Raw genomic sequence first — 27,069 nt, 5'->3', positions numbered from 1 at the left:
GTGATTGGTCGAACCGTCATCCATCGTAATTTACTACCAAAATACCGCCAGAGGTGGATCATACTTCTCGTGCTGCCTGCTTGACAGCTGAAACGTTTAGTCATGCAATTCGCACTAAAATGACAACAATCTGTACTTTTGTGTGTTCGGGAGTGGATATTATATGTGGCTTGCATTGTAGGAATGTGAAAACGAAGGATTTATTTCACCTACCTTGTGTTGTCGTTCAAAGGGGTCGGCCAGTGTGCCGAGCGTTTGAACTTTAGTCACTTGCTGAAAACATGACAGAAAAGCCCGAGAAGAAAGATGACAACACTAGTGTCCGAGTTGCAATTAGGTACGTACATCTAGTAACATGTTGATAGTGACATAATATCTCATCTGTATCTGTACCAGTTGCGAAACGGCCATGATCTGACACGACCAGGTGATGAGATATCCGCATGACACCACCAGCCTTATGTTTGTTTTGTAAACAAAGCAAACTAACTATTATCCTATTAATTTGTGTTATGCATATTCTAACAGTTAGACGTATCATAAGTATGTGAACAAATGGACCTAGGACAATTATTGGTTCAGCTTATAAACATCACATTTTCATAATCCTACGGACTATTTCCTTTGAGGCCAGTCTGAAACAGCGAACCGAAGTTAGATCTTTAATTGTTAGATTATTTTAGTTGATTTTTAGAGAACGTTGGCATTATTAGATGGAGTAGCTTTTGAACTGTGTAGGCATATTATTGCAAAAATATCAACCAACTTACACTATCAAGCTGCAGCATGTTCATTATTGCTGACAGCAGTGAAAAGACAAACACTCTCAATCCAGCTGTGTTGCTGAACTGAGCTGAATAAGGAAATATTCCCAACGGTCTCATTACAGTACAGGTCAAATGAAGGAAAGATACTCTCTTTGACATAGCGACAATGTGGCTGACATAAGCCAAATGTTTGACAACACTAATAACACCAAATTAACCTGTGACATAACAAGTGTGTAGGGGTCATAAAGTTAACGAGCATACTGTGGGGATAATGATTCATTAAGGCATATGGCACGGCCAACAAAAATAATGCATGATACATGCGCTGACCACGAGTTATTAAGTAATCAAAAATGTGCTTTGGTCTTTTTCATGCTGACTTATATTTACACCATATGAATTCTTAAAAAAGTTTGTGTTCTAAGTTCACTCAGAATTCTGAGGTCTCTATATTCAAATGCTACAGAAACCAACCTGTGAGACTGACCCCAACATCCCTTGCATTTCTGATTGTAACTCCTGTAGTCAATGCCATAGATGACCCTTAAAGGTCCGGGTTAAAATATTTGCCTTGAGTCACTTGTGCTGGATGTTAGGTGGCCAGGCTTGCTGACTTGTTTGACATGTCATCATTTCCCAGTTGTGCAGACCTATGCTCATATTGTTGATCACTGTATTGCCTGGATGAGACTCAGTTTTTTTACAGACTGCCACCATATAGCTGAATATCTCTGAAGGCACCATAACACTAAACTCACTCACTAACTCAGTGCCATACATTAAGAATTCATAAAGGTATTTTGATACTGAGAGGTGTCTCGGTGCTGTGTATTGTTAAGAGTTATCAATGATTTCATTAGTGTTTTATCCTTTAATTCCGAACAGAATGTTATTGAAAGAATTACCAGTAATAGTAAATTTCCTCACAGTGTTTGCATAAATAGTAAGAGCCCTTGTCTTTAGTTCCTAACACATGAATACTGGTATGACCTGCTGGTGAATTTGCAGAGGGAAATTGACAATTGTTGTTTCCAAATAGAATATGTTTCAATTCAGATTCTTTTATAATTTCTAAATTATTTCAAGAAATACTAACCTATATATAGCTAGATCGACTTAATAGAAATGGAGCTGCAAACTAAATGGAAAGGACTAACATAATGAGCATGGTGATTCCCGTGTTAGATTGTACACTGATAGAGTTTACTAGAAGAAATTACCACAGACTTGGCTTGTAACCAGTTGGTGACGATTGCTCTGACTCATAGAGTGCATACTTAATAGATGGGTTTTACCTTGCTGACAAAACTGTTGGTCAAAAGCACCCTGAGTTTCTAATTTCAATGATCCCTATAGTATATATATGGGTACTGTAAAGTAATGGAGTGTGCAATGATTGCGTAATTGCATTTATAATGGGAATGCTTTATTTTTTGTTGGGTATTTGGCACAGTGATTATTATTTTGAATCTCTTGATATGCATTATGTTATTTTTCTTCACCATTCTCTGCATCTGTGGGCACTGGATGCACATTTGTGGTGTCAAGTTAAACCTTGCACAAAATGACAAAATAGGCATCCACTCATTGTTAACCTTGCATGCATACGATCCCTTTTTCATTAGAGTACTAACTCAGTGTAGTGTATATTACCTTTGCCTGAATAGCACAATGTCAGTGACTCAGTCCCTTTCCTCCATATTCAAAAAGACGTTGAAAGACAGTTCTGGTTTACTGGCAGCTTTGGATTCTGTGTATTGTATAGGGTATCCATGTTAAATTCTGTGGGCTACATCAGTGATAATGTCAGTCGTCACAGCTATTCCCTTTAAAAGTACAATAATGATGAATGTGTGTTAAACCTCATTGAAGGAAACATTGAAGTCCACTGTCAAAACAAATGTCTCCAATTATAATTTTGATAATATTTCCATGAATAGCAACATATTTACCTGGTTTCACCATTCAGATTCCATGTTAAAGATTCTACAGAGTATTCACAATATCATCTGATATCATCTGACACAATATAATGGATAATTTATGAATATGTCATTGCATGGGTTTTCTGTTATCAAATAATAATTGGGTATTTCTTTTTCCTTCTAAAGTACTGGGAGACTTCTGAGATGTCATTTGAGATCATTTCATCTGTGACCTACATTTGTTTCTTTTGAACGTATCCTTTATGTACGCCCCCTCTCTTTCAAACACAAAGAATGAAAGAAAGTTTCCCACTATAATATGCATGTGTGTAGCTTCTTTTGATGCATCAGCTTAAATCACTGCATGGATGGAGAAATGGAGAGACACAATAACTTAAGGTGTAAATTTTTTAAACTTGCTACCTTTTTGAAATAAATATTCTTCTGAAAGAAATGCTTGAAATATTTTAGGTCAACAGTGTCAAGGTTGAGCAAACTCTTTCAAATTTCTTTACCAGTTGAATGATGTAGATGTGTCTAGAATCACTGACTTTGGATGATGATTTGTTCATTTGTGGATTTAGGATTTCAACGTGTTGGATTAGCAAATAGGCAAAGATGCATTCTTTTCACTGATTGTTATGACATTTCCTGAAATTCTGTCTCTGTTTGTCTATTAAAGTGTTGTAGCCACCTGATGCGGTTGGGGTGAACTTTTTTTAGAACCCAGCTTTCTTGCTCAGCCATTTATGGGTTCCTCCCTGCCTCACTAACAAAAGCAGTATGCTAATAAAATTGATACATACAAGCTTCTGAAGGGTGGTTGAACAAAGTCAAAGATTTAGATATGTGATGAAAAGAAACCATTTATTCTCAAAATTAACAATATCATTTATTCTTTTCGAAATATTTTTTTCGTCAAGAAAGATGAATTCTAAGGTTTTCTGACAGTTTATTAATATGGCACTTGATTATTTAAAATTACATTATGGAAATGTGTCTTTGCAGAGAAAGTTAATGGTTTACTATTTTGTTGCCTTGCAAAGTAGCGAACCAAACCTGATATTTTGTTATTTTGATAGATCAGTAGGGGTGATGTTAACATGGTGCTTTGGGGGTTGTGTAGTTATATGATGATTGCTGAGAGCTGAACAGTCACGCTGGTAAGATCAAGGTTGTATGTGTGAGGTTTTAGTGCCACTAGCCATGTAAACATATCTTGACAGCCATTTCATGCATGGAGGGATCCCCATTGCTGGTTCCCAGGTTTTCCAGTACCACTCACTGTTTAGCAAGATATTGGATAACTTTCTCTTGTGTCTGTCAAATTACTGTCAGATCAAAATTAGTGAGTCAGCGTTTCAGTAGCTGGGAAGCTTTCTCAGTTTTGGGAAAGCCTCAAACGTACTGTTAGAATTATGCTTTTGAAATAATGGCAGGATCAGGATGCAAGTGATGAGAATCGTCTTTAGCTTATATTATTTTGGGTTGAAATGTGTGCCTTTCGTCCTCAGATTTAGACAGTGTTTCTACAGAATCCTAGTCAGTTTAATTTTGTTTATTGCACTTGACTTAACTAAGTAAAACTAAAAGACCATGTATAAGTACACTACATTGTATTGAAATTATGGTTGAGGACATAACTTGAGATATTTTCAAATGAAAAACTTTACTTTTAGAATGTGATGGGTGGGCCATCACCCGTCGGTGATAAATACGAAGTATATCTGCTATAAATTATTCAATTTTTACACAAATGTTGCATATTCTTTGTTTCATTCTGATATGTTTCAACCAGTGAGTTGCGTTAGGTTCATGAGTGTTTGTAATTTACACCATTAAATAACCAAGTCTGAAACATGGCAGAAGAAAAGGGCTGATGTAATCCCAAAGGAAATATTTGTAGGCTCTCTTACCTTATATTGATTACTCATATTAAGTCTCAGATTTTTTTTCTGCAGTTTAGAATGATAGGGAAATATGATTTAGTTGGGGCTCGAATGATTCACTGAAAGTGGAATGCCAGTGCAAAGCTGTTACTGGTATGATTTCAGTATAATAACTATGTCTTGTAGCCAGTGCTAAGCTGTGCATCTGTTACGAGGGAGAAGAAATTGTAAAATATTATTTTCTTATGGTTTTTTTAAGATGCCAAAGCTTTTGTTAGCTTGGTTGTACTCAAAATGACACTGTAGAACATATTTGTCTCGTCATTAGGGTTTGGTACATTTTGTCAAAAGTGATTTTGAAAAAATTAATTTTGGAATATTCAGAACTGTTTCTGCAAATGATAACAGATTTGTTGTCAGGTAATATGTATATTGTTCTGTTTGTTCTTCAGCAAGACACTTAGCAGTATTCCTGCAATATGATAGCTATCTGTAAATAATTGACTCGGGACCAGGCAATTCAGTGAATAACACCATGAACATCAATCAATGTATTTGGAACACCCATTGTGCTTGTTGCCTTTTATGACAAGCATGGCCCATTGGGTTTTTAAAGATCATTCCTAAACCAAACCATCATGGCTGATATTTACTGTTCAAGAATCCTGTGGCAAATAATTTATAAGGGGTATTAATGATGCAGATTAATTTCTGCATGAAATTATCCCCTGGAGGAACGAGACATTGGATTGGAAAGATTAGCCTCAGCTGCTTTAGGAATAGATATTTGCTCACAATATCTGGGTAATTTCTATATTCAGAATAGCAGCTGTTATCCAATCAATACCTTTCTGAAGTTGAGGGATGTTTTTCATGAGAGATCATATGCTTTGATATTATAATTACTATGTTGATGATCAAAGTCAGATAATGTATTCTTCGAATATTAAATTCATCAGTAAATTCATCAGTATAAGTGGCATGGAATTCACTAGGATTTTGTTGTTTGACAATTTTAGGATTTCAGGAATTATTGGCTGCAAGTATGATCATATTCATATAAATAATAAAGCTGATGTGAATATGAAATATTACCTGTATTGTATATACATGTACCTGCAATTAGTTACAGTTAGTAATATATGAGGATATATTAGGATATATATCATAAGTAACCTTAATGGCATCTTGAAAAATGTTGTACATTCTTTTCTTTCTGGCAGTGCTTTCAGGGAGTTAAAATAGATCAGTGATCTACATTGTAATAAGTAGATGAAACGTTTATATAGGTTTACAGCACCCATAGGTGTATTGTATGAATTCCATTCTGTTGACAGTACACTCCAGTGTTCAGGAACAAGTAAATTTAAGTAGAGTGAGTATAGTTATACCCAGGTTTTAGCAATATCCATCAGTTTAATGTCAGGAATTACCAGAAATGGGCTTGACACACTGTACCCATATGGGGAATTGAACTCTTCGCTGTGATGAGCGAACACTTTAATCACTGGGGCTACCACAGCTTCGCCTCTACTAGACGAAAATGTCTTTCAGTCCTTCACAGGGCTGTGTAATGGCCCCAAAATTGTATTGCAATACATTGTGATATAGGTAGCCATATTGTGATACATAATGTGATATATTGGGACCTTAAGTATTTGACAGTGAGTGGTACTAATTGTACATGTCGGTCCTATTTTCTGCATTGTAAGTCCCTAAACATTATATGTTGTGGTTCTGATAACAGCAATCTCAAGATTAGGTTGCATAGCCATGGATGCTACTTTATTTTTTTATACAGTTTTAGTATTACAGTGTGCAGTTTTGTCAGTAAATAATGAAGGAAAACATTATGCTGTGAATAAAAAATATGTGTAGATTTTTATTGAAACCATATAGATTATCACAATGATTTCACACATGTTCTTTACTCAATATACCGGTTCTCAGGGAAAATATTGCAGTGCGTATCGTTTAGAAAGCATATAGCGATATATAAATATACGGGTAATACTGTGCAGCCCTAGTCCTTCAGAGTATGTATGTGTTATTGAAATTATCATAGCCCAGTGTGGTTAGATAGATATCATGGTCATCTGAGAGATAGTGCTGAACTTATAGAAAGGTTATGTTTAATTACATTGTACTCATCATATGGCATTCCATGAAATTATTGTTACTCATCAGGATTATTATAAGGTTAAATGAAAAATGTACCCAACAAATACTCTTTGCTGTGAGAAAGTCAAATAGTTATGGGAGTTATGAAATGAACATTCAGCTACGGTTGTTTTGTGGTTGTTTGGTTGTTTAATGCCCCACTCAGAATCATTCCGACTATAAGGCAGCAGTCTGTAAATAATCAAGTCTGTACCACACAATCCAGTGATCAACATCATGACCATCAGTATACACTACTGGGATTTGATGAAATGTGTCAGCCAAGTCAGTGAGCCTGAGCACCTGGTAGTGTGACTTGCTGAAGATCAGTTGGATTCGATTGTCCATATTAGACCCTCAGTTCGATCATTTTTTATCCAATTTTTCATATAAGTAAAAACATAAGATTTCACTTAATTTTCAGATTTCAAGTCAGTTGAGTTTTAGCGTGAAATCTACTGTCAGCTTGGCAATGTCCACCAACAATTCCTATTTGATAATTAGCTTGGCATCAACCAATCACTTTGTGCCACTACTTGAAACTACTCAAGTCAAAATTACGATCTCTCTGTGTGGAAATAATGTAAATGGACATACACAAATATCAAATCGAAAAAGTGATAATGGCTATTCAAAATCAAACCTAAGGTGTTGGATTCGATTTTCAATGAATCAAACTGAATAATTGCAGCCCTACTGACCTTAACATATATCGCCCCTAGAAGGACATGACATTGACATTAGCTCTAACAACTTGAGGCCCTGAGGGCAAATGTAGCTTTAAGATCATTGTAACTCTCACAATTTTACCCTGTGGCTTGTGATGGTCATGGCATTAAGGTCACCATTGAGGTCTTGACCCAGGGCCTCCTTTCACAAAGCACTAAGGTGTTCGTAAGTCACTAAGGTAACCTTAGTGCAGTGTTAAAGAATGGGAGTTATGGTTAGCCTTTGTTACGTAGTTTGTAAAGGTTGCTTCATGAAAGCAGCCCCAGGTGTGTACGCCTGAAGTTGTACCAGCCCTTAGGCTTATAAGGATACCTCTAGGTTTGGAAAAAACTCAAGATACAGTCTAGTAGAAATTCCTACTACTTCTCTTATCTGCTATCAATATGAGAGTGATAGATCTCATAGATCTCACAGTGGCAGCTTTGCTTCTTACTGGATATTTTGTATGATCTTCACTGACAGATATAGTGGAGATTGTGAGAATGCATTGTAGCATAGTCATATATTTGTCATTGCATTCTAGAATTCTAGAATCAGTTTCAGTAAGGGCATTGATTAGTGTGGATCTGTTCCAAGGTATTTCAGTGTAGACTAATCTGGTGGTCATCAGCCTGTCTGATGCCCATGGGCGATAAGTGTCCAGACAAAGTTTGTGAGATCAGCGATATGTTTGGTTTGTGAGATCAGCGATATGTTTGGGTTAGGTATTGTATTGTACGTGTTAATATAGCTTATATAGAATAATGGTGCATTGGCTATTACTGACACGTTCTGGTTTTCATGTCTGAGAAGCACATTGTAGGTACAACTGATCTGTGAATCTGTGAAATGCTTTTTTCCTGAATTCACTGTTTTTAAGTAAACAATGAAAACCCTCAATCCAAAAAAAAACAGTGACTGTGTAATATTAGCTGTATCCTGGATGTTTTCTTTTAATTCATAGTAAAATTGGTATTCCTGTTTTATAAAAACAGGGCTATAGGTAAGCATGTCAGTAATAAAATTCTTGTGATAGTTGTGTAGTCAGGAGTCAGTTTTCCATTTATTATCAGTTACTTACATATTTGTTTGCTTGCTGTGTAAACATTATCATGGGGAATTGTGTGTTGATGGTAATGGAGTGTCTTGGGAGGAAGGCTGGAAACCTTTTAATACAGACAGTAAATATATCCATGATTAATCAGTTGACTTTTATGTATCAAAAGTTTTACAAGGAGCTGATTCTTCAATTTGACGTTGAGAGTTCTGCCCAATTGTGTGATGGTATCTCTTATGCACACCCTCAAGCCTCACACAGCTTTCATCTCTGATGCCTTGACATGAATGAGTACAAGACTGGCCTCACCAGAACGTAGTTCACCAGAACACTCATTCTCAGAGCTAGTAATTTGTTTTGTATGGCTCACCTCGGCTTGGGTCCATGTTTGACAAGCCAGGAGTGTCGAAAGTAAGGAGGACTGTCCACTCGTGGCTGACCTACATGAAATATGACTGTGACATCAAAGGGTGACCAACAACTCTGTGTAGTGACAACATCTTACCTGGGGCATGTGGGATGATTCTCTGATGATGACTTTTGCTTGGGAATTAAGCCTTCTGTCGCCACTTAATCCTGGCTGGATACAAGTTTTGTGTTGATGACTCCGATCTTGTGTTTATACACACAGGATAAACAACAACAGGGTTCAAAATTCACATATGTCCATCAGTCCAAGGCTACAAAAATTAAGGAAGGACAAAGATGTTTGTGTTTGAATTACCGCTTTCCCTTTTGATACAGAACGGATCTTAACAACTGTTTTTGTGAAATTAAACAATTCTAACCTCAAACAATAACTGAATTGTTCTTTCCTGTGTGAAAACCGACATTGGTATTGGAATCTCTGCTTTCGGTTTTATTATGTGACATTAACTGTCAGAGTGGTGAAGTAAGGGGAATCTGAACATGCAGTAAGTGTCCGTCTCAGAGGCTTCCCAGAGACAGATGCTGAGGCAGATTGTGAGTGCTTTTGAGTTCATCAGGAAATTACATGTCAAGCCATATTTCCTGTAACTTGATTGTTTTATGATAGACTGTGTATGCTAAAGGTTAAAAAATGAACAGTAAAATGTTATATGAATGTATAGCTGTATGAACAATGCTACTGCACTGTCAAACTGCACAAAGTGTTGTAAGAAAGGTTGATATGCTAACTTGTGTAATGTGAATTGTTTTAATAGTTTGTTGTGAATAGAAAATCATCACTACAACTAAGTGTTGGTACATACAACTGTAAGAAAGCTGAACTGTATCATATCCAACATTTTATGCATGAAATTATGAAATTAATGTGCAATTCCAGGCATTGACTAATGCATTCTGTAATTTACCTATTGGTTTTTCAGTTTTAGATGGTCACTGCCAGTTTTTGGTTGTGACTTAAACACAAGTCACCTTGGTTTCCATAGAGCATGTGCCTGGCGAGCAGAAGTCATGTGATTCGATTCCTGGGTTGTGACACCAAAAGACTTAGAATAAAAGCAATTCTTACCATGCCTTGTGAAAGCTTTAAGAGAGTAAAACAAAGCAGAGTGTTCGAAATAAACGTTTTTAGCTTGTAGCAAGTGCTTGCTATCTGGTTTGAAAATATGTAGCAAAATCCCGTACCTGGTAGCAGTATTCTTTCATAATCAATCCCTCCCTCCCAGTCCCATTACTGTCTTTTGCCATATGGAACTGTATTAGGTCTCCTGACCCTCTCTCTTCTCACCCACCACTTGCCCATATGAGTTTGTAGGATCAAAACCTCTAAAAGCATGTGGGTCTACATGTTTGATTTTCAACAAATCTTCAATGGTGTCTGTCTGCAGTCTACATCTTGAGTCAAGAAGAGATCTATCCTTTGAAAATGACGACTAATTGATGAACGTATGCGGTTTGATGAAAAAGTACCAGGTAGCAAGTTGTTGCTATTGTGTTTTCCTTTCAGATAGCAAAATGGGATTTTAAATAGCAAATTTGCTACCTCAAAGTGTTATTTTCGAACCCTGTGGGGGTATGCATGATGAATGTGGTATGATTTCTCGTAGGCCTTGAACTTGCCGCCAGACACTCGTACATGTCGATATATAGCAGCAGTTCTTTTGAAAGCGATGTTCAACTCAGTTACACCTTTCTACTTAAATGCAAATAATTGTACCAATTTAGATAGTGATCATGACTCTAACCTTTATTTCCAAACAATGTAGTATCAGCGGTTTAGTATCAGTGGTCACACTTACTTAGTAGTAGGTGAGTATCATATATAGTTGCCCGCTCAGCACAACAAGCAAAACTGGACCCAAGCAAGGATACATCGATTTTTCATAGAATCAGTGGCACACAGTACTGTCCTAGTTCTGTAACAGGGAGCTGGTGAGTGTTAGCTGGTTATATTTCTAGATGTGGCAAGAATCAATATGAACTCTGAAGCGAAGGAGATGGGATGCACAGCGGAGACGTTTCCGTTGTGAAGACCTTTACTTAATGAAGAGAAATGGGTCTTGTATGGCACCTAAATGTACTTCAGTCGTTAGGGTTCCTTGTTTATAACTGCATTTACTATTGGATGACAACTGGCAAAATGGCATCATTTTAGGCTGGAGATCCTTTGAGTACTAGAGAGTAGTTTGAAGTAGATTAAAGGCGTAATTACTGTTAGGCAGCTGGTCTTATTGCATCTAGTATACTATAATACCACTATATATTAGAATGGGCTATTTAACACTTGATGAGCAGGACTTTGATTTGGTTCTGAGGACATTGACTGCTGTCAGTAGACTGTCCTGAACACTGTGGTTATAACTGGCTCACAGCAAGCAATGCTGTAGTGAGGGTGCATAGTGAGACCTTAGTAAGTGGATAAGGGTGGTGTGGTTGAGGGACTTGATTGATTAAATGTGTCATTGCACCTGAGTGAGTGAGTGAGTTTTATGCTGCACTCAGCAATATTCCAGCTATATGGAAGCAATCTGTACATAATCGAGTCTGGACCAGACAATCCAGTGATCAACAACATGAGCATCGATCTGCGCAATTAGGAACCGATGACGTGTCAACCAAGCCAGCGAGCCTGACCACCTGATCCCGTTAGTCGCCTCTTACGATAAGCATAGTCGCTTTTTATGGTAAGCATTGGTTGCTGAAGTCCTATTTTACGCGGGGACCTTCACAGGTCCATTGCTCCTGAAGGTGTGGATTGTTACTTACTACAAATCACTATTTGGATTGTACTGTTTTGATTATAGAAGGCAACACAGTCATACATAGTCAGAGGGAGTGAGTATGGTTTTACGCTGCTTTTCCATGGTAGGGAACACCAGAAATGGGCTTTACTCATTGTACCCAAGTGGGGATTCGAACCCTGACCTTTGGTGTTACAAGTGAATACTTTGACCACTAGACTACCCTACTGCCCCTATACAGTCTGAATATTGCTAAATGTTATCTAATTACAAACCAACCAGCCACATTTTCAACAGTATTTTCTCTATATAATTCAGGCATTAAAGAATATCCTATCAGAGAATGCTACAGCATCTTTTGTAAAGTAACTGTGATTTAATGCATTAATGATCGCCAACTTGACCTAACCTGTATATCTTTCCTGAAATATTGTTTCCGTGTATTGTATACAATTTTTCTTTTCCAAATGACTGTGATTTTAAGGCATAAACAGGCACCAAGCTGTGTGACAACTTGACAATGCCATAACCTGTATATTTAATACTGGTCATAGGGTTTTTCCTTCATGAACCCAGGTGCTTGATAATTTATGGCAACAATGTTATCAGTGTGTGTTTTAGAGTTGAACAAGTGTTCTTGCTATTCATGAGCCTTGTGTAACTGCACCATGAGCTTTTGACATGCCAAATTGCTCATACTTGAGTATGTCATATTTCTTAATGTAGGCCTGATCTGTTTTATTTCTGTCCTTCTAAACACTCTGTTTTACTTTGTAAATATTTTATCTTAAAAATTTTCAGGTTCAGGGTATAACATGGAGCCTTAAACATGTGTTAAATGTGTTTTGGTTTAGAACACTATTGTTGATGGAATGTGCAAGGTGTATTCCTTTAAAAATTTAGTTTTGTTCATTTTTCGCTTCACGAAATCCATCCAAAATGTCAGGTGAAGGTCATTCTACTCTGCTCACGTATTTTAAGAATTCAATCAATGATTTCAAAGTGCAGAGCTAATGATACCGTTGTGAAAGGACACTGGGTGCTTCCTCATGATAGTTTACAGCAAGCCTATCCCAGTTTGAAACAGTTCTCTCCCACTCCTAGTCTGTTGTGTTTGCTTACTGGTGCCTTGAGTGGAGTGTACTAGATGTGTATTGACCTTGTGTATTGACCCTGTGTATCTGGGGCTGTTGAAGGCTATTAATAGTCTAAGTGTATTACATGTGGTAGTTACTAAACTGAATTGGTATTCAGGTGGTGTAAAGTTTCTATCTGTGTCTATTTGATCTATTTAAGTAGGGGTGTATCCGTTGTTCTGGTTTTGTAAAGAGAATTAACACATTGCAGTTTGGGTTTCTTCCGTTTCTTACATATGGTTCACAGTTGGTGCTTATTGTAACAAATTTAATAGGTACTTGCTTTTATGGAAATCCAAGTTCTTTTGGGGAGGGATTTAGTCTTTTGTATCAGGTTAATGGCAATTCTGTATAAATTCAAGTGGAGCAATTTTCATTAAAGCGTTTGGGCTTTTTGCATTCACGAATGTGTAAATTAACTGACATGTAGATGGTCATGCAAACCATGGTTGTGAAGAGCTACATACATGCTACTGGTCTGAAATGAATTGAGAAGTAGTTTCATTAACAAATGGTGACACTATCCTGTCAAGCTGCAAGTGACAGAAGCTACACAGGTCGTTTCAAAATAATAGTGGTTGCATTAACTCAAATACGTGTGTGTTTTATGCAAATCAATCTGTATTCCATGCACAGTATTTTCTACCTGCATGTTCTGCATGCAAAGCATATTGTGTTCTGGAAACAAGAAATGTATTTTCTCCAAGTAAACAATAAAATAAAATAGAGTTTCTCTCGACTTGTTTGACTTGCGAATGATTACAACATACTCTGAACTGCAGGGAATGATGTCTAAATTTCCACTTTTCTTTTTGTTTAGATTAACAAATTTTACGGTGAAACCTAGACACCCCTCAGAGAGACCTCACAGGTTTCTGGCTCAGGCATACACCTGCAGTGCATACACACACAAGATTCTTGATGCTGTGTATTAAGGAGCACAAAGTTTTATTTCTTACTGCTAACACTGAACAACAAATGTTTTGATATCTTTGATAAGAGTGATGAATGCAGATTGTAGCAAAACTTCACCAATGGGTAGGGGTTTGTAATAATGCACCTTGAACTTACATAAGATGCACTCCATGCCAGTAATAATGTATTACTTTGTGAAGAAGAGATTAGTTAACTTGTCTGGCCTGATTTAAGAACTAGTCACCATGCGAAACATTTCCTTTGGTGGTACTACAGACAATATGTGTGATGTTTCAGTACAGATTCTCATACCAGCAACACTACAGAATCTATACCGAAATATTGCATTCACATAATAAAGCAAAACATTCTGTATTGTTGTGGACAACCAACAGAATCCAGTGATCCACATCATGAGTATCGATCTTCACAATCAGAATGTTATGACACGTGTCAACCAAGTCAGCGAGCCTGATCACCCAGTTGTGTTAGTCGTGTCTTATGACAAACATGTTGAAGACCAATTTTAACCTTCATCTTCAATGGTTCATTATATAACAAAACAAAATTCAGTTATCCATGGTTTCCATCAGTTTGTTCACATGTGAAAGTATCAGTGCTGGCATCAACATATTTAAGGTTTCATGGCATTCCATGATTCAATATATTTGTGATACAGTAATATTCCTGTAATGAATAATTCATACTTTTTCTGGACACCATCAGTTTGTGATACAGTATCTCTTGGCTGGTAGCTAGGCCTGCTGCATACTCCAGTTTATTGACATATGTAAATGGATTCTGTAGACTGGCAGCTTATCTTGTCTATGTTTGTGTACAGCTGTTTACCATTTTTCAAATGGTACTGAAATTGTCATCATTAGCCCCTCCTGATAAATACAAGGCCTGTTGCTATTATTACCATGCTTACCACACAAGTTACAAACACATGTAACACTGACAGTGATTGTTTGCATATTCTTTTGCAAGGGTTCAGTGTACGGTTGTCTTGTCGTTAAGAAATGGCAACCTCCGTCTGCTATCAGTATATACTAGGATTTATGATATACTGGTAGATATACATTAGTGCTGTGTCAACTGAGCTGATAGCGGTAGTCACAGGTTATGTTGGTGCCCTGGAGCATGTAACCTAAGTATGGCTGACGCTGATACCTTCATATTTTTCACCTCAGGAATGAAGTTTTCCAGGGTCATTTGAAAAGAATTAAGTAATAAAGTTAACAACAGTACTGATGAGGGACAGAGTTGCACAGTTGAGTCAGTGTTCAAATCAATGGGAATTAACGTTTGGGATTACTTCTATCTTGTAAGTAATGACAGTCAAGACCTTGATGTATGACTGTAATTAGCCTAAGGTATTAATTGGTAAATCTATGAAATGTTGTCCCACGTTGGTCGCTATGAGACACTACTAATGAAGTTGTATTTCTGTTTTGCTTCATGTCACATACCAGTGTGATAACAGTGTGTCCGTTTGAAGTTGGCAAGTAGTGTATCAGTGCTGTGACTTAATTCCTGTATGTCAATACCACAACACCTCCAAGGTGCACCACATATCCACATAGTCTCTGTAATGAAAGTATGTTGAGTATTCCTTTCGAGTTGTCCATGGAGACTCTTCACTTTCGGAAACAGACGAAATCTAAAGAGAACTAATACTTGATTGTTGATTTTGAATGTTGGCCAAAAATGACCAACTGCTTCTTTGCACTCTTTCTGATGAATTGAGTGAAAAAGACAGGGGCAAGATTGTGAGTTGCAGCAAATCTTATTCAAGTCTTTCAAGTTCCATTTTGGTTTAGGGGCGGTGGGATAACCTATTGGTTTAAGCGTTTGCTCGTCACGATGAAAGCCCTCGTTTGATTCCCCAAAAGAGTATTATGTGCGAAGGCAGTTTCTGGTGTACCCACACCGGTGATATTGATGGAACATTGCTACAATTAGCACAAACCATTCTCACCAATTTGGTTCCCTGCTGGGTCGTTTAATTTCTAATGAGGAATGAATGTTTATCCATATTACATGCGTCATTTCACATGAGCATTATTATTTATAGTTAGATATTTTATGGAAATGGGCTCCAGATGAACCTAGTGCTTTGTACCTAAAACTGTTTATTTGTATTTATCAGATTTTTTGGTTTGGTGTTTAGATAGGATTTTATCATTCAGAGATGTTCATTATTACTCGACTACAAATATGAGGTTTCATATAAGAGCCATCATATGGACCACGTCTGTTTAGATATGAGCATCATTAGGAAACATATTCTGGAGTATGGCCACAGCTGTCAAGCAGGTATTTCATAGAGATGTGTTCAAGTCAGATTATCCCTTGTATTGCTGAAACTTTAGATTAAAGAGAGTATCATGGATTAGTTTTACAGGACCTCTATGTTCCCCCTTGTCAGGATACCTGTCATGACACTCTTCGTGACACTGTGCTTCAGTTACATGATACTCTGAGAGAAACAATGTGTTCACACGCCATCTTTGTTGTGGGGTGAAGAAGGATAGCCTGTTCTAGCTGTAGCAGATGTCTTGGGTATCTGCATTCTGAAGACTGAAAGCCGAAGCTGGAATGATTGAGTTATGTGTGTTGTTGATGTATGTTCAGTTGATGCTGTACAAGTGTTTGTGTAGAGGCATGATATATTTCTTTAACCTTCTACCATGATAAAGCTGTTATATCTCATTTACTTAGAAATGGAAAAGCACTGTTCCGAAACATTTTTGAATACTTTTCAGAAGGTGATTAGGTTTTGGGTTCTTGTCATACCTTATGCTTGCTTATTAGGATTTCAGAGATGTTAGAAAGACTTTAGTTCAGTCATTCATGGGAATTTTAAAGGTTTACAAGTGATCTGTGAACGTAGTCTTAAAAAATATACTTTTGATAGAAGCATTTGTTTAAGTTGAAATTAAGCCCAACTGAGTTTCAGACCAGCTGAACAATGTACACTTGAGGCCTGTAGTAGTATACTAAGAGTGGACTGAAGGGAAAATACATGTGGCATGTCTCATGGGCGGTGTAACAGGAGAGTTTGTCTAATGTGTTTGTGGACAGAGAGGGCAAATCATGGTGACATGGCGTGAAGTCCTGTTGGAAGATGCTGCATTATTGATGAAGCACTGTAGACAGAGATGTTGCATTCATTACTGTGCTGTGCAGGGAGTCATAATGTCTGCCTCTGTCCTAGCTCCAGCCAGTATCTATCTATTTCTTTAATTCATCATAGCATACTTCTTGTTACTTTATAACTTTGTGACATTGTTTTTCTGGTAGATTTTTGTGATAAATTTGATTCATGACATAGTCAGGCCATTGAAATATTGTTCGTTTTCCCCAGTCCACACACATGAGCTTACTACCATCTGCCTTAGTTAAAAGAGGTAACAGATAGTTGACAAGGAAATGTCACAAGTCCTACTTTAACTGTGCTTTTCTCAGACAAGTGGTTTTATGTTAATTTAGAGTCATGTTTAGTCATTTCATATTGAAGACAATACTGAGGAGAGTATTTTGATAAGATTTTGTCCAGTCTTACATTTTTTTTTCCTTGTGAGTCACCTTGTTTGAGGTGTATATAACATGAGGGGTGTTCATGTACATTCACACTTGTCAAGACAGTTTTTGGCATGAGTAGTTTGTGCCCAGTCATGTAACATCAACACTTGAATAAATACCAGCATCCCTCAGCAAACAGACGCAAATGTACATGAATCTCACCAATGGCCGTTCACCTCAACACCTGCTGTACATTCAGGTACACTCAGTGTGAACTTTTGGATTGGGTTTGATTCAAGTTTCTGGTTTGAATACTTTTCCTGAGTCTTATGCAAATAATCAAGTTATATTAAGGTGCACTCAGACATGTTTGGATTGTTTTTAGCTGTATTTGAAAAGAATTCAACTGTGCAGGTATTTGTGTGTTGCTTAGTGTTGGAAATGTCAGCCCTGATTATGTCTCAATGATGCAGGTGCTGTTTTTTTACCATACAAAATGTTGCATACTGTAGTATACATGTACAAATTAAAAATGTGTAGTAAAAATTGGCACAGCAAGTGTTCTGACACCATGTTTCTGGTGCTGTGAATCCACTTTAGACTGGTGGAAAGACACTACTACATAGAGTGAGTAAATGACTCCTTTTGTGAAATGGTATGGTGAGTGAACTTAGTTTTACACCACACTCTGCAATATTCCAGCTGTGTGGTGTTGGTCTGTAAATAATCAAGTTTGGACCAGACAATCCAGTGATAAACAACATGAGCATCATTGTAAGCAATCAGGATACAATGGCTTGTGTCAACAAAGCCGATAAGTACCTAAATGTAGTAAAACTTGTCCAGATAACATAGTAACATCTCATGTAATAGCAAAGTTAGACTTGCTGGTCCTAATCATAAACATGTTAAGATTTGCTCCAGGTGTTGTACCTTGTCACTTATGGAGTTGAGGTTTTGTTAGGGTTGATGGAAAACTGATACACAACTGATTTGATAAGACCATGTGGCCATCTTCAGGACCATACAGGACAGGTGGTGTATTGACATTTGGCATTTTGTTATTTTTACTGTTTACATCACCTTGATGAGTTGATGTGTGCCTTGGGTCTGTGACCTTCACCAATACACAGGAACAAATTGACATTTGAGTTGTTAATTGCTGTGCCTGTTTGGAATCAGGCCCATGCAGTGCTGGATATGTTTTCACACGCCTAACATTTACCAAATGGTAGTGGTGCATCAAAACCATTTTCAGAAAGAATGAATTGTCCTTTCCATTTTTTTCATTGTTTGACATTTTTTTCTTTCCATCTCATTAATGATGTCCTGTGCTACTGAGTTCAGTCTGTGAGTGAGTGAGTTAAGCTTTACAAAGCTTTAAGCAGTACTTCAGGGGGGACACCAGAAATTAGTTTCAAACATTGTGTACACCCAGCATGACAAGCAAATGCTTTAACTACTAGACTACCTATTTCCCCTTTGGGTCTATGATCAATTTCTGTATAGTAACCTAGGAGAAATCTTGGTTGAAATGGGTTCAGGAAGGAACTAGGCTTGCTCTTGTAACTTCATTGATCGCAGGTCAACACACCCAAGGTCATGGGTAGTTGCTCAGAATATCTATCACTGGATTGTCAGATCATAGGTCTTGACCCTTTACTGACTACCATCATATTACTGGAATACTGCTGACCATTTTTGACTTCCGCGTCAAACACATACACATGGACTGTTGGTAATAGTTGTCAATGCTACTCCTAGGCTGTGTGTGATATATCAGTTCACAGGCAAAATGTAGCGCAAATTAGGTTGCGCAGCATACAGAATATGACAAGTCTGGCAAGGTACTTCCCACACTTCAGACAAAAAAAATATTTTTCATGTCAAAATAAAATACCGACACCATCAAAGGTACAATCCTATTTCCTCATGTGATTGTGCTCTTAGATTTCCTGCCCCATGTTTAATAATTACTCATGTGAAATATGTTTCATTCAGCATTTTAAGCACCACTCGTGGTATTCAGATTGTTCTTCACCTCTATTACCCCTGAGAGCTTCCGGGCGAACAAAGTGACGGAACAAGAATAAGCAGAAATTAGGAAGAAACACCATATCGCTTAGTTTCATCATTAACCTGTTGGAGTTTATTTGTCTTATCTGTTGTCTCTATTGTTAGAATTTTCGTAACATTCTTTCTACATAAAAACACTTCTGGCGTAATAGGCGAATGAAGCATGGGAGGTAACTGTAAGTATTCCATATGGTATAATACCCTCCTGTTCCTTCACTCCGTTCAGCCGGAAGCTGGAAGGGGTAATGGAGGCGAAGAACTCTCTGATATACCATGAGTTGAGCTCAAAATGTTAAATAAAGTGAGTATTTGTTCAACATGGGATTGGAAATATGAGAGCACAACCCAGTTAAAAACTGGGTGTATACCTTTGATGATGACGGTACTTTATTTTGATAATAAATTTTTTTAACCCAAGCGAGGAAAGTATGTTGTCAACCTTTGCTCGCTTCACTCGCATGTAAGAAAACTGGTCATTTTCTCTAGGCTGCGCAACCCATTTTGCCTGTGATCAGTTATACCATACACCACCAAATGCAAGTAATTGTGTAGGATTGCTACCATTTTTTACAGGCATTACATAATCAAACAGCATTTGTTTGCTGCTTGCCTCAAAATATTTTGATCCCTGTGTCAAATACCAAATGCAAAGAATTTTTTTTCATGTCATTATGTTGAGTTGATTGAAATGGCAGAAAGAACAATATGAGCTTTTGTGTTTCCTTTATCTCAAGATCTGGTGTTGTGAGAAAGAAATACTAAACACAGAATTGTTGCTGCCATTTTTTTTTCGTAAAGTAGTTAAAGCAAATGTCAATATCATGCCCTTTTAGAGACAATGCATGTTGAAGTCAGTTCACAGAAAACACAGTGTTCAGCAGGGAAACCCGTGACCTCAGAACAATTCAATTTCTCCACCTGGAAACGCAGGGTCTTGATAATGTCTTTTTGAACTGTGTTTGTACAAGTAAATTTGTGTACTTTAATTCCTCTTATGACTGGCAAGCCACACATTCTGATGCCTTTTCTGCTGCTGAGTTGACTGTCACTTTGGAAACAGCAAACAATTTTGTCTTCAAGACAATATTTGTTTTGGAATCTTATTTAACATAAATATTTGGCATCAAATAAATAAAATCAATAAGCATATAAGTATGATTTTTTTTTATTACAGTAAGGACAGGGTACTATAATGTCTGTGACACAATTTCATGAAATTATTAATGAAAAGGGTAAAATATGAAAAACGAATCTTCGTTAAGCTGGCATAATCTATGCTTTATATATTCAGAATACAATGAATGTAATCAATAACATTTCAAATTAATACAAGAATCAAAATTAACATCTTTTCAGCTGTGAATTTAGTGAATTAGTGTTTTTTTCTATCTCAAATGTTCCCATGTGTTTCAGAGTTCGGCCCCAGAATGCGAAGGAGCGGATCGACATCTGCCAGGTGTGCACCACCGTGCCCAGTAACGAGCCACAGGTACTGCTGGGCAATGACAAGTCCTTCACCTTCGACCATGTGTACGACATGGACACTGTGCAGGAGACAATCTACAACACATGCGTCAGGCACCTCATTGATGGGTAGGAATCTTTCCTTGTTTCATTCTATAAACGTTCCTAACACAATTAAGGAAGACTCACACAGATCGGCCATCAGATCGATAGGCTATATTCAACCAAGTTGTATTGTCAGAGTGAGTAATCATATTCAACAAATGCTACAGATCATCCGCTGGAACTTGTGTGTGTAGAATCTGTTCTGAGTAAGTTATTCGGCAAGATGAATGTTGTGCGGCCAATCAGGTTGCGTTTGGGTGTCACATGGTAAATGATTGCCTGACGTACAAGCGTGAAACATGCCTTCATCTGCTTCAAAGAAACCATGTCTCGAAATTTTCCTGACTTTTCATCTTCAATTTCAAGTCCTTGAATGAGATGATTGTGTGCTGTTTGTATGTCACAATGGAGAATCCAATCTTTAGTCCAACAACTTGTCTCTTTCGTCTCTTTGACATCACCGTCTTCTTCACATAGTATTGGCAATATGGGCAGATTGAATCGTGTGAGAGGTAGCAAATCAATCAGTTGATATTGGTTACGACATCAAACTTGCTGTACAATGAATGAAAATTGACAGATCGTTATGACGTGCTAACCTGTGTGGGTCTTGCTTTGCTATTTTATTGCTATCAATAACAGATTTTCATTATTTATAACAGTTTGAAACATGAAGGTTTTAACAAGTATGCTGGTTTTAACTTGACATTTCCTTGTATGCACCTGTAAGTTGTGAGTGAGTTTGGTTTTTATTACGCTTTGAGCAATATTCAAGCAATTTCATGGCAGAAGACATCAGAACAGTAAGTTATGAAAGAAAAATGTATGGCTTCAGTACAGGTCATCCAGACAACACAGTTATTATATAGCACATTCTTTTCTATAGAAAACATGCAGCTTGTTTGCAAAGCTAATTGTTTATCATTAGGACAGCACAATGAACAATGTTTTGATAATGGTAAGCATAAATCTACACCTGCTACATTTAACTCAGCAATAATTGTCTTACTATTTTTTCTTTTTAGATTAACATTTACTTTATTTTGAAATGTCAGGATGGCATTTAATACCAGATTGTGATTTGTGGGCTTTACCAGATGATGTGTGATTGATTTTCAGCTATTGATAGATCTACCTCAGTGTTCTCACCGCTGACAAACTGTGGACCTATATTGATAAGGACAAACAGGGATAAACCTGGCTCAGAAAAAAATGTGAGATAAAATCTCACATTGGACCAAAAACATGAGATTTTTTTCAAATCTTATGAGATTTACCTGTTCATGATCCGAGTAGTCTTTAAAAAGAATTAGCATCGACTGAGATGTTGCAGAACACTTCTGAATGCGAATCTTGTACAGCGTCACACTGCATAAGCAACATTGCAGCAGCGCAGCTCGTTTTGTAAAGCTCTGTGTAATGATGTTCGAAGTTCCACACCGGAATTTATGTTTCGAAGATCGAAAATAGGTAGAAAGCAATGGGAATATCTTTGACAGAACAAAATAACCACAAACTGACAAAGCCTTTCTCAGTAAAACACTTTAAACACTCTATTATTTGTATTCGTACAGGTGAGCAGGATGAGATTTTAAATCACTGCAGATAAATTTGAGTGTGATTGTATAGCAATTTGTTCAAGAAAATCGCGATATCACGGCCTATGTCTATCTGTGGACGAATATGTGTCAGGGATCAAAAGTTCAACGTTTTCATTGTCCTTTTTGTATTCTTTTTTGTCCTTTTTGCTGCTAATACAGAATGTAGAAACATTTTCCTCAAGTCATTTCCTTTGGTTTGCTTTTTTTTTAATGTTTTAGTCCTATATTCATAGTTTACTGTGCTTCTCCTTCTTGATTGATTCTTGACTTGATTTAGTGTGTCAGGTTGATCTGACATTTGGTCTAAGACCTAGGGCTTGTGTAAAAGCATGTGAGTGGTATCTGAATCTCAGAACCTCCATAAGCACTATAGAGCTAGAACATGGAGAGAATCTTGTGCACCAGATGTTTTATCCCAAATCAAATCCACAAATGCTAAAGATATGTTTTAACATAACAATGATAAGAAAATGTTGAGTATGTATGTCAGAAGTGTCTAGCATGGTTTCAGAATTTTCCATATTTTGCTGCTTTGTTCCTCTGCTGTCAGTCCCATGAAGATTCAGGTTAGAATTGGTTTTCAGTTACCCATGCTTGTCGTAAGAGGCAACTAACGTGATCATTGATTGTCTGGTCCACACCCGATTATTTACAGCTACTGACATATACCTGGATCATCGATGAGGGCAGCATTAACCAACAATCAGTTGATCAGTCCTCAGCTGTCATGCCTATAATGTCTTCAGTTCATCCTTCCCTCGAAATATCTGTGTCATTCCCTGTTCATGTCCTCAGATCGTTGGTCACCTGTGTGATCACACCTAATTGGTTTGTAATGGCTGTGTGGCATCTATATCCCATTTCTATACCAGGATCAGTTAACAAGACCACCTAGTGAGGCTCGTATTGTTTGACAGTGTCTTTAATTGCTACACTCATCATGCTGTTGGATTCAGGCAATGGAGGATGAAACCTCATCTTTATAATTAAAGAGGTTTAGTTCTTGTTCTTGCTGTTAAACAAACTGAAAAATAAACACTTTGGAGATAGTTTACTGTTTTACCAAATGCTTTTAATACCTTCAAAGTACATTTTATTGAATTATATTCATTTATTCTAAATCATACAAGAGGGATGAAAACTTTCATCACGGCATAGGTTTTTGTGTAAGCATCCATGAGAATATCCTTTTATCAATCCTGCTACTTTTCAGCTGAAAGGGGTCGAGAGTATCCCTGAACTCCTTCAGAAATATAGCTGTGTCATCTTTAAACATTCTTCTCAGTGATTCTCAATTCATCTCATGACTTCTCGAATACTTAAGATCCTTATAATGTCAGTATTTGTGACAAGAAAAGCTTACAATGTAAATGTATATATAAATGAAAATATTTGTGTCTGTTATCATGGGCTTAGACAGAACTATCATTCAATTGTCATGTCCTTAACAAAGTATAAATACAGAATAAAATTTGTGCAATTATCTATGTCTCTTTTGTATCGGGTTTTGTCATGGTTTGGTTGCAAGCTTTTGTTAAAGTTCGTCAAGTTAAGCTAAGCCAGTAAGCATGAGATGTATTATTTTCATTATCTGGCTGACCATGAAGTGACCATGTGTTTACAGATACAAGAGGGATGTCAGTGTAAGGTCCATTTGTTACAAAACTGACCAGGGCCTGTTTATCTTTTTATAGACAAGCAAGGTTGAGTGGTCATGTGCTGCAACCCCTGTTATTGAAGTTTTTCGGATCAGTGGTTTTGTGAGACCTTGGAACTAGTAAATAGCAATATGTGACCCATTATCTTGACTTGACTTTTGAGTTCTTGCCTTGTTATTGTCAAAGCTGACCCTACATGTCAAATTAATACACACCTGTGGACATTTGGCACAAATGAGACATACCTACTGTATTAACAACAAAAGAAACACAACTCTGGTTTTGTCACGTTTTTAATAGAAGGCATATAAACATGAATGCTTACTTTTATTAATTTTTTTCAAAAATTGCTTTTCTTTTGCTGATCAGTATAGTTGTAACTCTTTCAATGGTGGATATGTCAAAAATGTTTTATGTGGTCTGAGTTACAAGGTCACAAAACACCTGTTTTTTTATGAGAAATCTCTGCTAAAAGCAGGCACAAATGTTTGATTCAGTTTTTTTTTTGTGAATGGTCACTTATGAGTGACTATCAGTTAGTTGTGACACCAGCTTTTAAACACTAACCTGGAATGACCCGGAAGATTTGATGAATTTTACACTATAGCTACTATTTTCTGGCCAGACACAGTATTTCACTGTACTGCAATAATATAGTCCTCTCACTGTTTAACTTTGAATCTTATGTTCATTTAAAATTGAAGCCATTAATCACCCAGATCCACTTAAGGTCTTGGCATATAGCTTCTTAACAAAATCAAATCATTTGGCTCAAAAGTATTTTATGTAGAGTGATTGCTGGCAGGTGGCTTGTCCAACATGCCATCTTTTGGGTGAGTCTCCTGAGATTACATGTGTTACCTGACAGAAGACAGATTGTTACTAGTCTAGATTTTCTTCACTGACTGTTCTGTCATCACAAACAGCTACACTCAGCTGTTTACACTCAAGCCACATGTTGTGCCTGTGGTCTCCTGTCCACAGTCCTGTGTTGGCCACTTCACTGTGCATTGTCCTCATGGATCAGCTTGACCATAGGTCAGCTTTCTGCCATCATGTCCAGTAGGATATCCACCTATCCAGTTTCAGGTGCCTCTGTGAAGGATATTTTGATAGGGATGTGTATGGTCAGGTAGCAGGTCACTGACCAGACATCAAGTAATCTAAACCTTTTGGGTCATCTGTTGATGACCACTGGGTACTACAGATACAAGAGGCTCTTGTGTACTGTAAATATCTTAGCTGAACACAACCAGAAGCTAAGAATCACTTTACAAGGGTGTGACTTCCGCATAGTGTGAAAGTTCTGGCTGTTTTCATGTTTCATTAAAGTAAATTGAAATAAAATGACTGAAATATCTGGAGTTTATACCACACTGGTTTTTTTTTACATTTTCCTATGTGAGAACATCTCATAATCATAACTGATTCAGTAACAAATGAGTCATGACAGGTAAAACACAAATATTTGCTTGTCAAAGTCTTTGAATGTCATTGGACATGAAACTTAATGGGGCAGTTTGTCAATGTCAACTTCTCTAATTTGAAAAACATGATGTTTCACAGTATGTTATTAATTCTCATCATTTAAATGTTGCTGGTGTAAGATGTACTGAAGATGTTTTCCACATTATAATAATAATGCACTTGTAATATAGCACCTAATTTCCAACCGGTGGCTGCTCATTGCTGCAATTTTTAAAGGCATAAGAATTTCATAAATTTCCCTATCTGTTTATTGTTTGCAGAAGAAGCGTGAAGAAGAAAATGGCATTAGCATGTTCAAATATCTTTAGCTCGTAGTTAAATTTGGTTGCCTCTGAAAGAGGCAAAAATTTACCTGCACCTGCTTCATGCTACCTTAATTCAATGGGGAATCTTTAGTTAGTGGTTAAAGCATTTACTCGTGGGTACAATTTGTGGATCTCATTTCTGGTGTCCCAGGCTGTGATACTTTGTGAATACTGCCAAAGAGGTTGTAAAACTAAACTCGCTCACTCATATAAGGAATTTGGGGGAGTTGAAACGCTCTGAGTTTGTCTGTTTTTGTATGTCTTGTTACGGCATCTCCGTTGCAATTTCTAAACCTAATCTTCCCTCTCACTCAGAGAATGAGTAATGGAGAGTGACTATTTCTCTTCTTAGGTCTGTGTGATTTATTCAGGTATTCATAAGTACGTCTGTCATGTTATTTAATGTTTTTGTTTTTTTTTGCAGATGCTTTGATGGATACAATGCCACAGTGTTCGCATATGGACAGGTATGTACAGCTGAGCCATGATATGGAAATAAATGTCGAATTAGTGAGGTGTATCTCATCCACAAGGAAATGGATTCTGTCCTTGTCATCCTTGTTGCTAGGATACATAAAATTACAGCCATGTCCTGTTTCATCATCAGATAAGGCAGTCACTGACCTATGTGAACTGTAATGCATATCTGGAATACCGTTCAAAAGAAGTTAGGAACACCTTATTATTTTCATATGACTATAGTTAATCTGTTATGTGACGTTTAACCGGTGAAGATGTGGGTTGGAATTGATCTGCAGTATCCCATGCTTGTCATGAGAGGCAACTAATTGTGATCAAGCTCATTGACTTGGTTGACACATATACCAATAGCATAGATCATTACTCATACTGTTAATCACTGGATTGTCTGGTCCAGACTCTATTATTTACAAACCGCTGCCAAATAAGAATGAAGATTTTTATGGATGTCAACTTCTTTATTATGAGAACACAAAGTTTCGTAGTTAATGCTTACTCCTTCATCAGGTCACCTTCATCAGGTGTTCTCACATTAAAGAAGTTGATATCCATAAAAATCTTCATTCTTATGTATTTCACTTCTAAATGCCCTTCAAAGACCCGCTGCCATATAGCTGGAATATTGCTGAGGGCAGCA

At 37.1% G+C, this 27,069-nt stretch overlaps 1 protein-coding gene across 4 annotated transcripts in view; it reads left to right on the top strand.

Annotated features, from left to right (window-relative positions):
* The window catches only part of LOC137260589 (kinesin-like protein KIF21A), a 112,365-nt gene continuing 85,296 nt past the window's right edge, over positions 1-27,069 (top strand). For all 4 annotated transcript variants that reach the window (XM_067798180.1, XM_067798178.1, XM_067798179.1 and 1 more), the window contains exons 1-3: positions 1-337; positions 20,745-20,924; positions 26,377-26,419. In XM_067798180.1, the coding sequence (XP_067654281.1) occupies positions 282-337; positions 20,745-20,924; positions 26,377-26,419 (279 nt within the window). In that variant the 5' untranslated portion in view covers positions 1-281. The remainder of the gene's footprint in view (positions 338-20,744; positions 20,925-26,376; positions 26,420-27,069) is intronic.

The sequence above is a fragment of the Haliotis asinina genome, chromosome 14 (assembly GCF_037392515.1).
Source record: "Haliotis asinina isolate JCU_RB_2024 chromosome 14, JCU_Hal_asi_v2, whole genome shotgun sequence".
Lineage (NCBI taxonomy): Eukaryota > Metazoa > Mollusca > Gastropoda > Lepetellida > Haliotidae > Haliotis > Haliotis asinina.
Note: the sequence above shows the minus strand (reverse complement) of the source record. Positions and strands in the feature narration are given on the sequence as shown.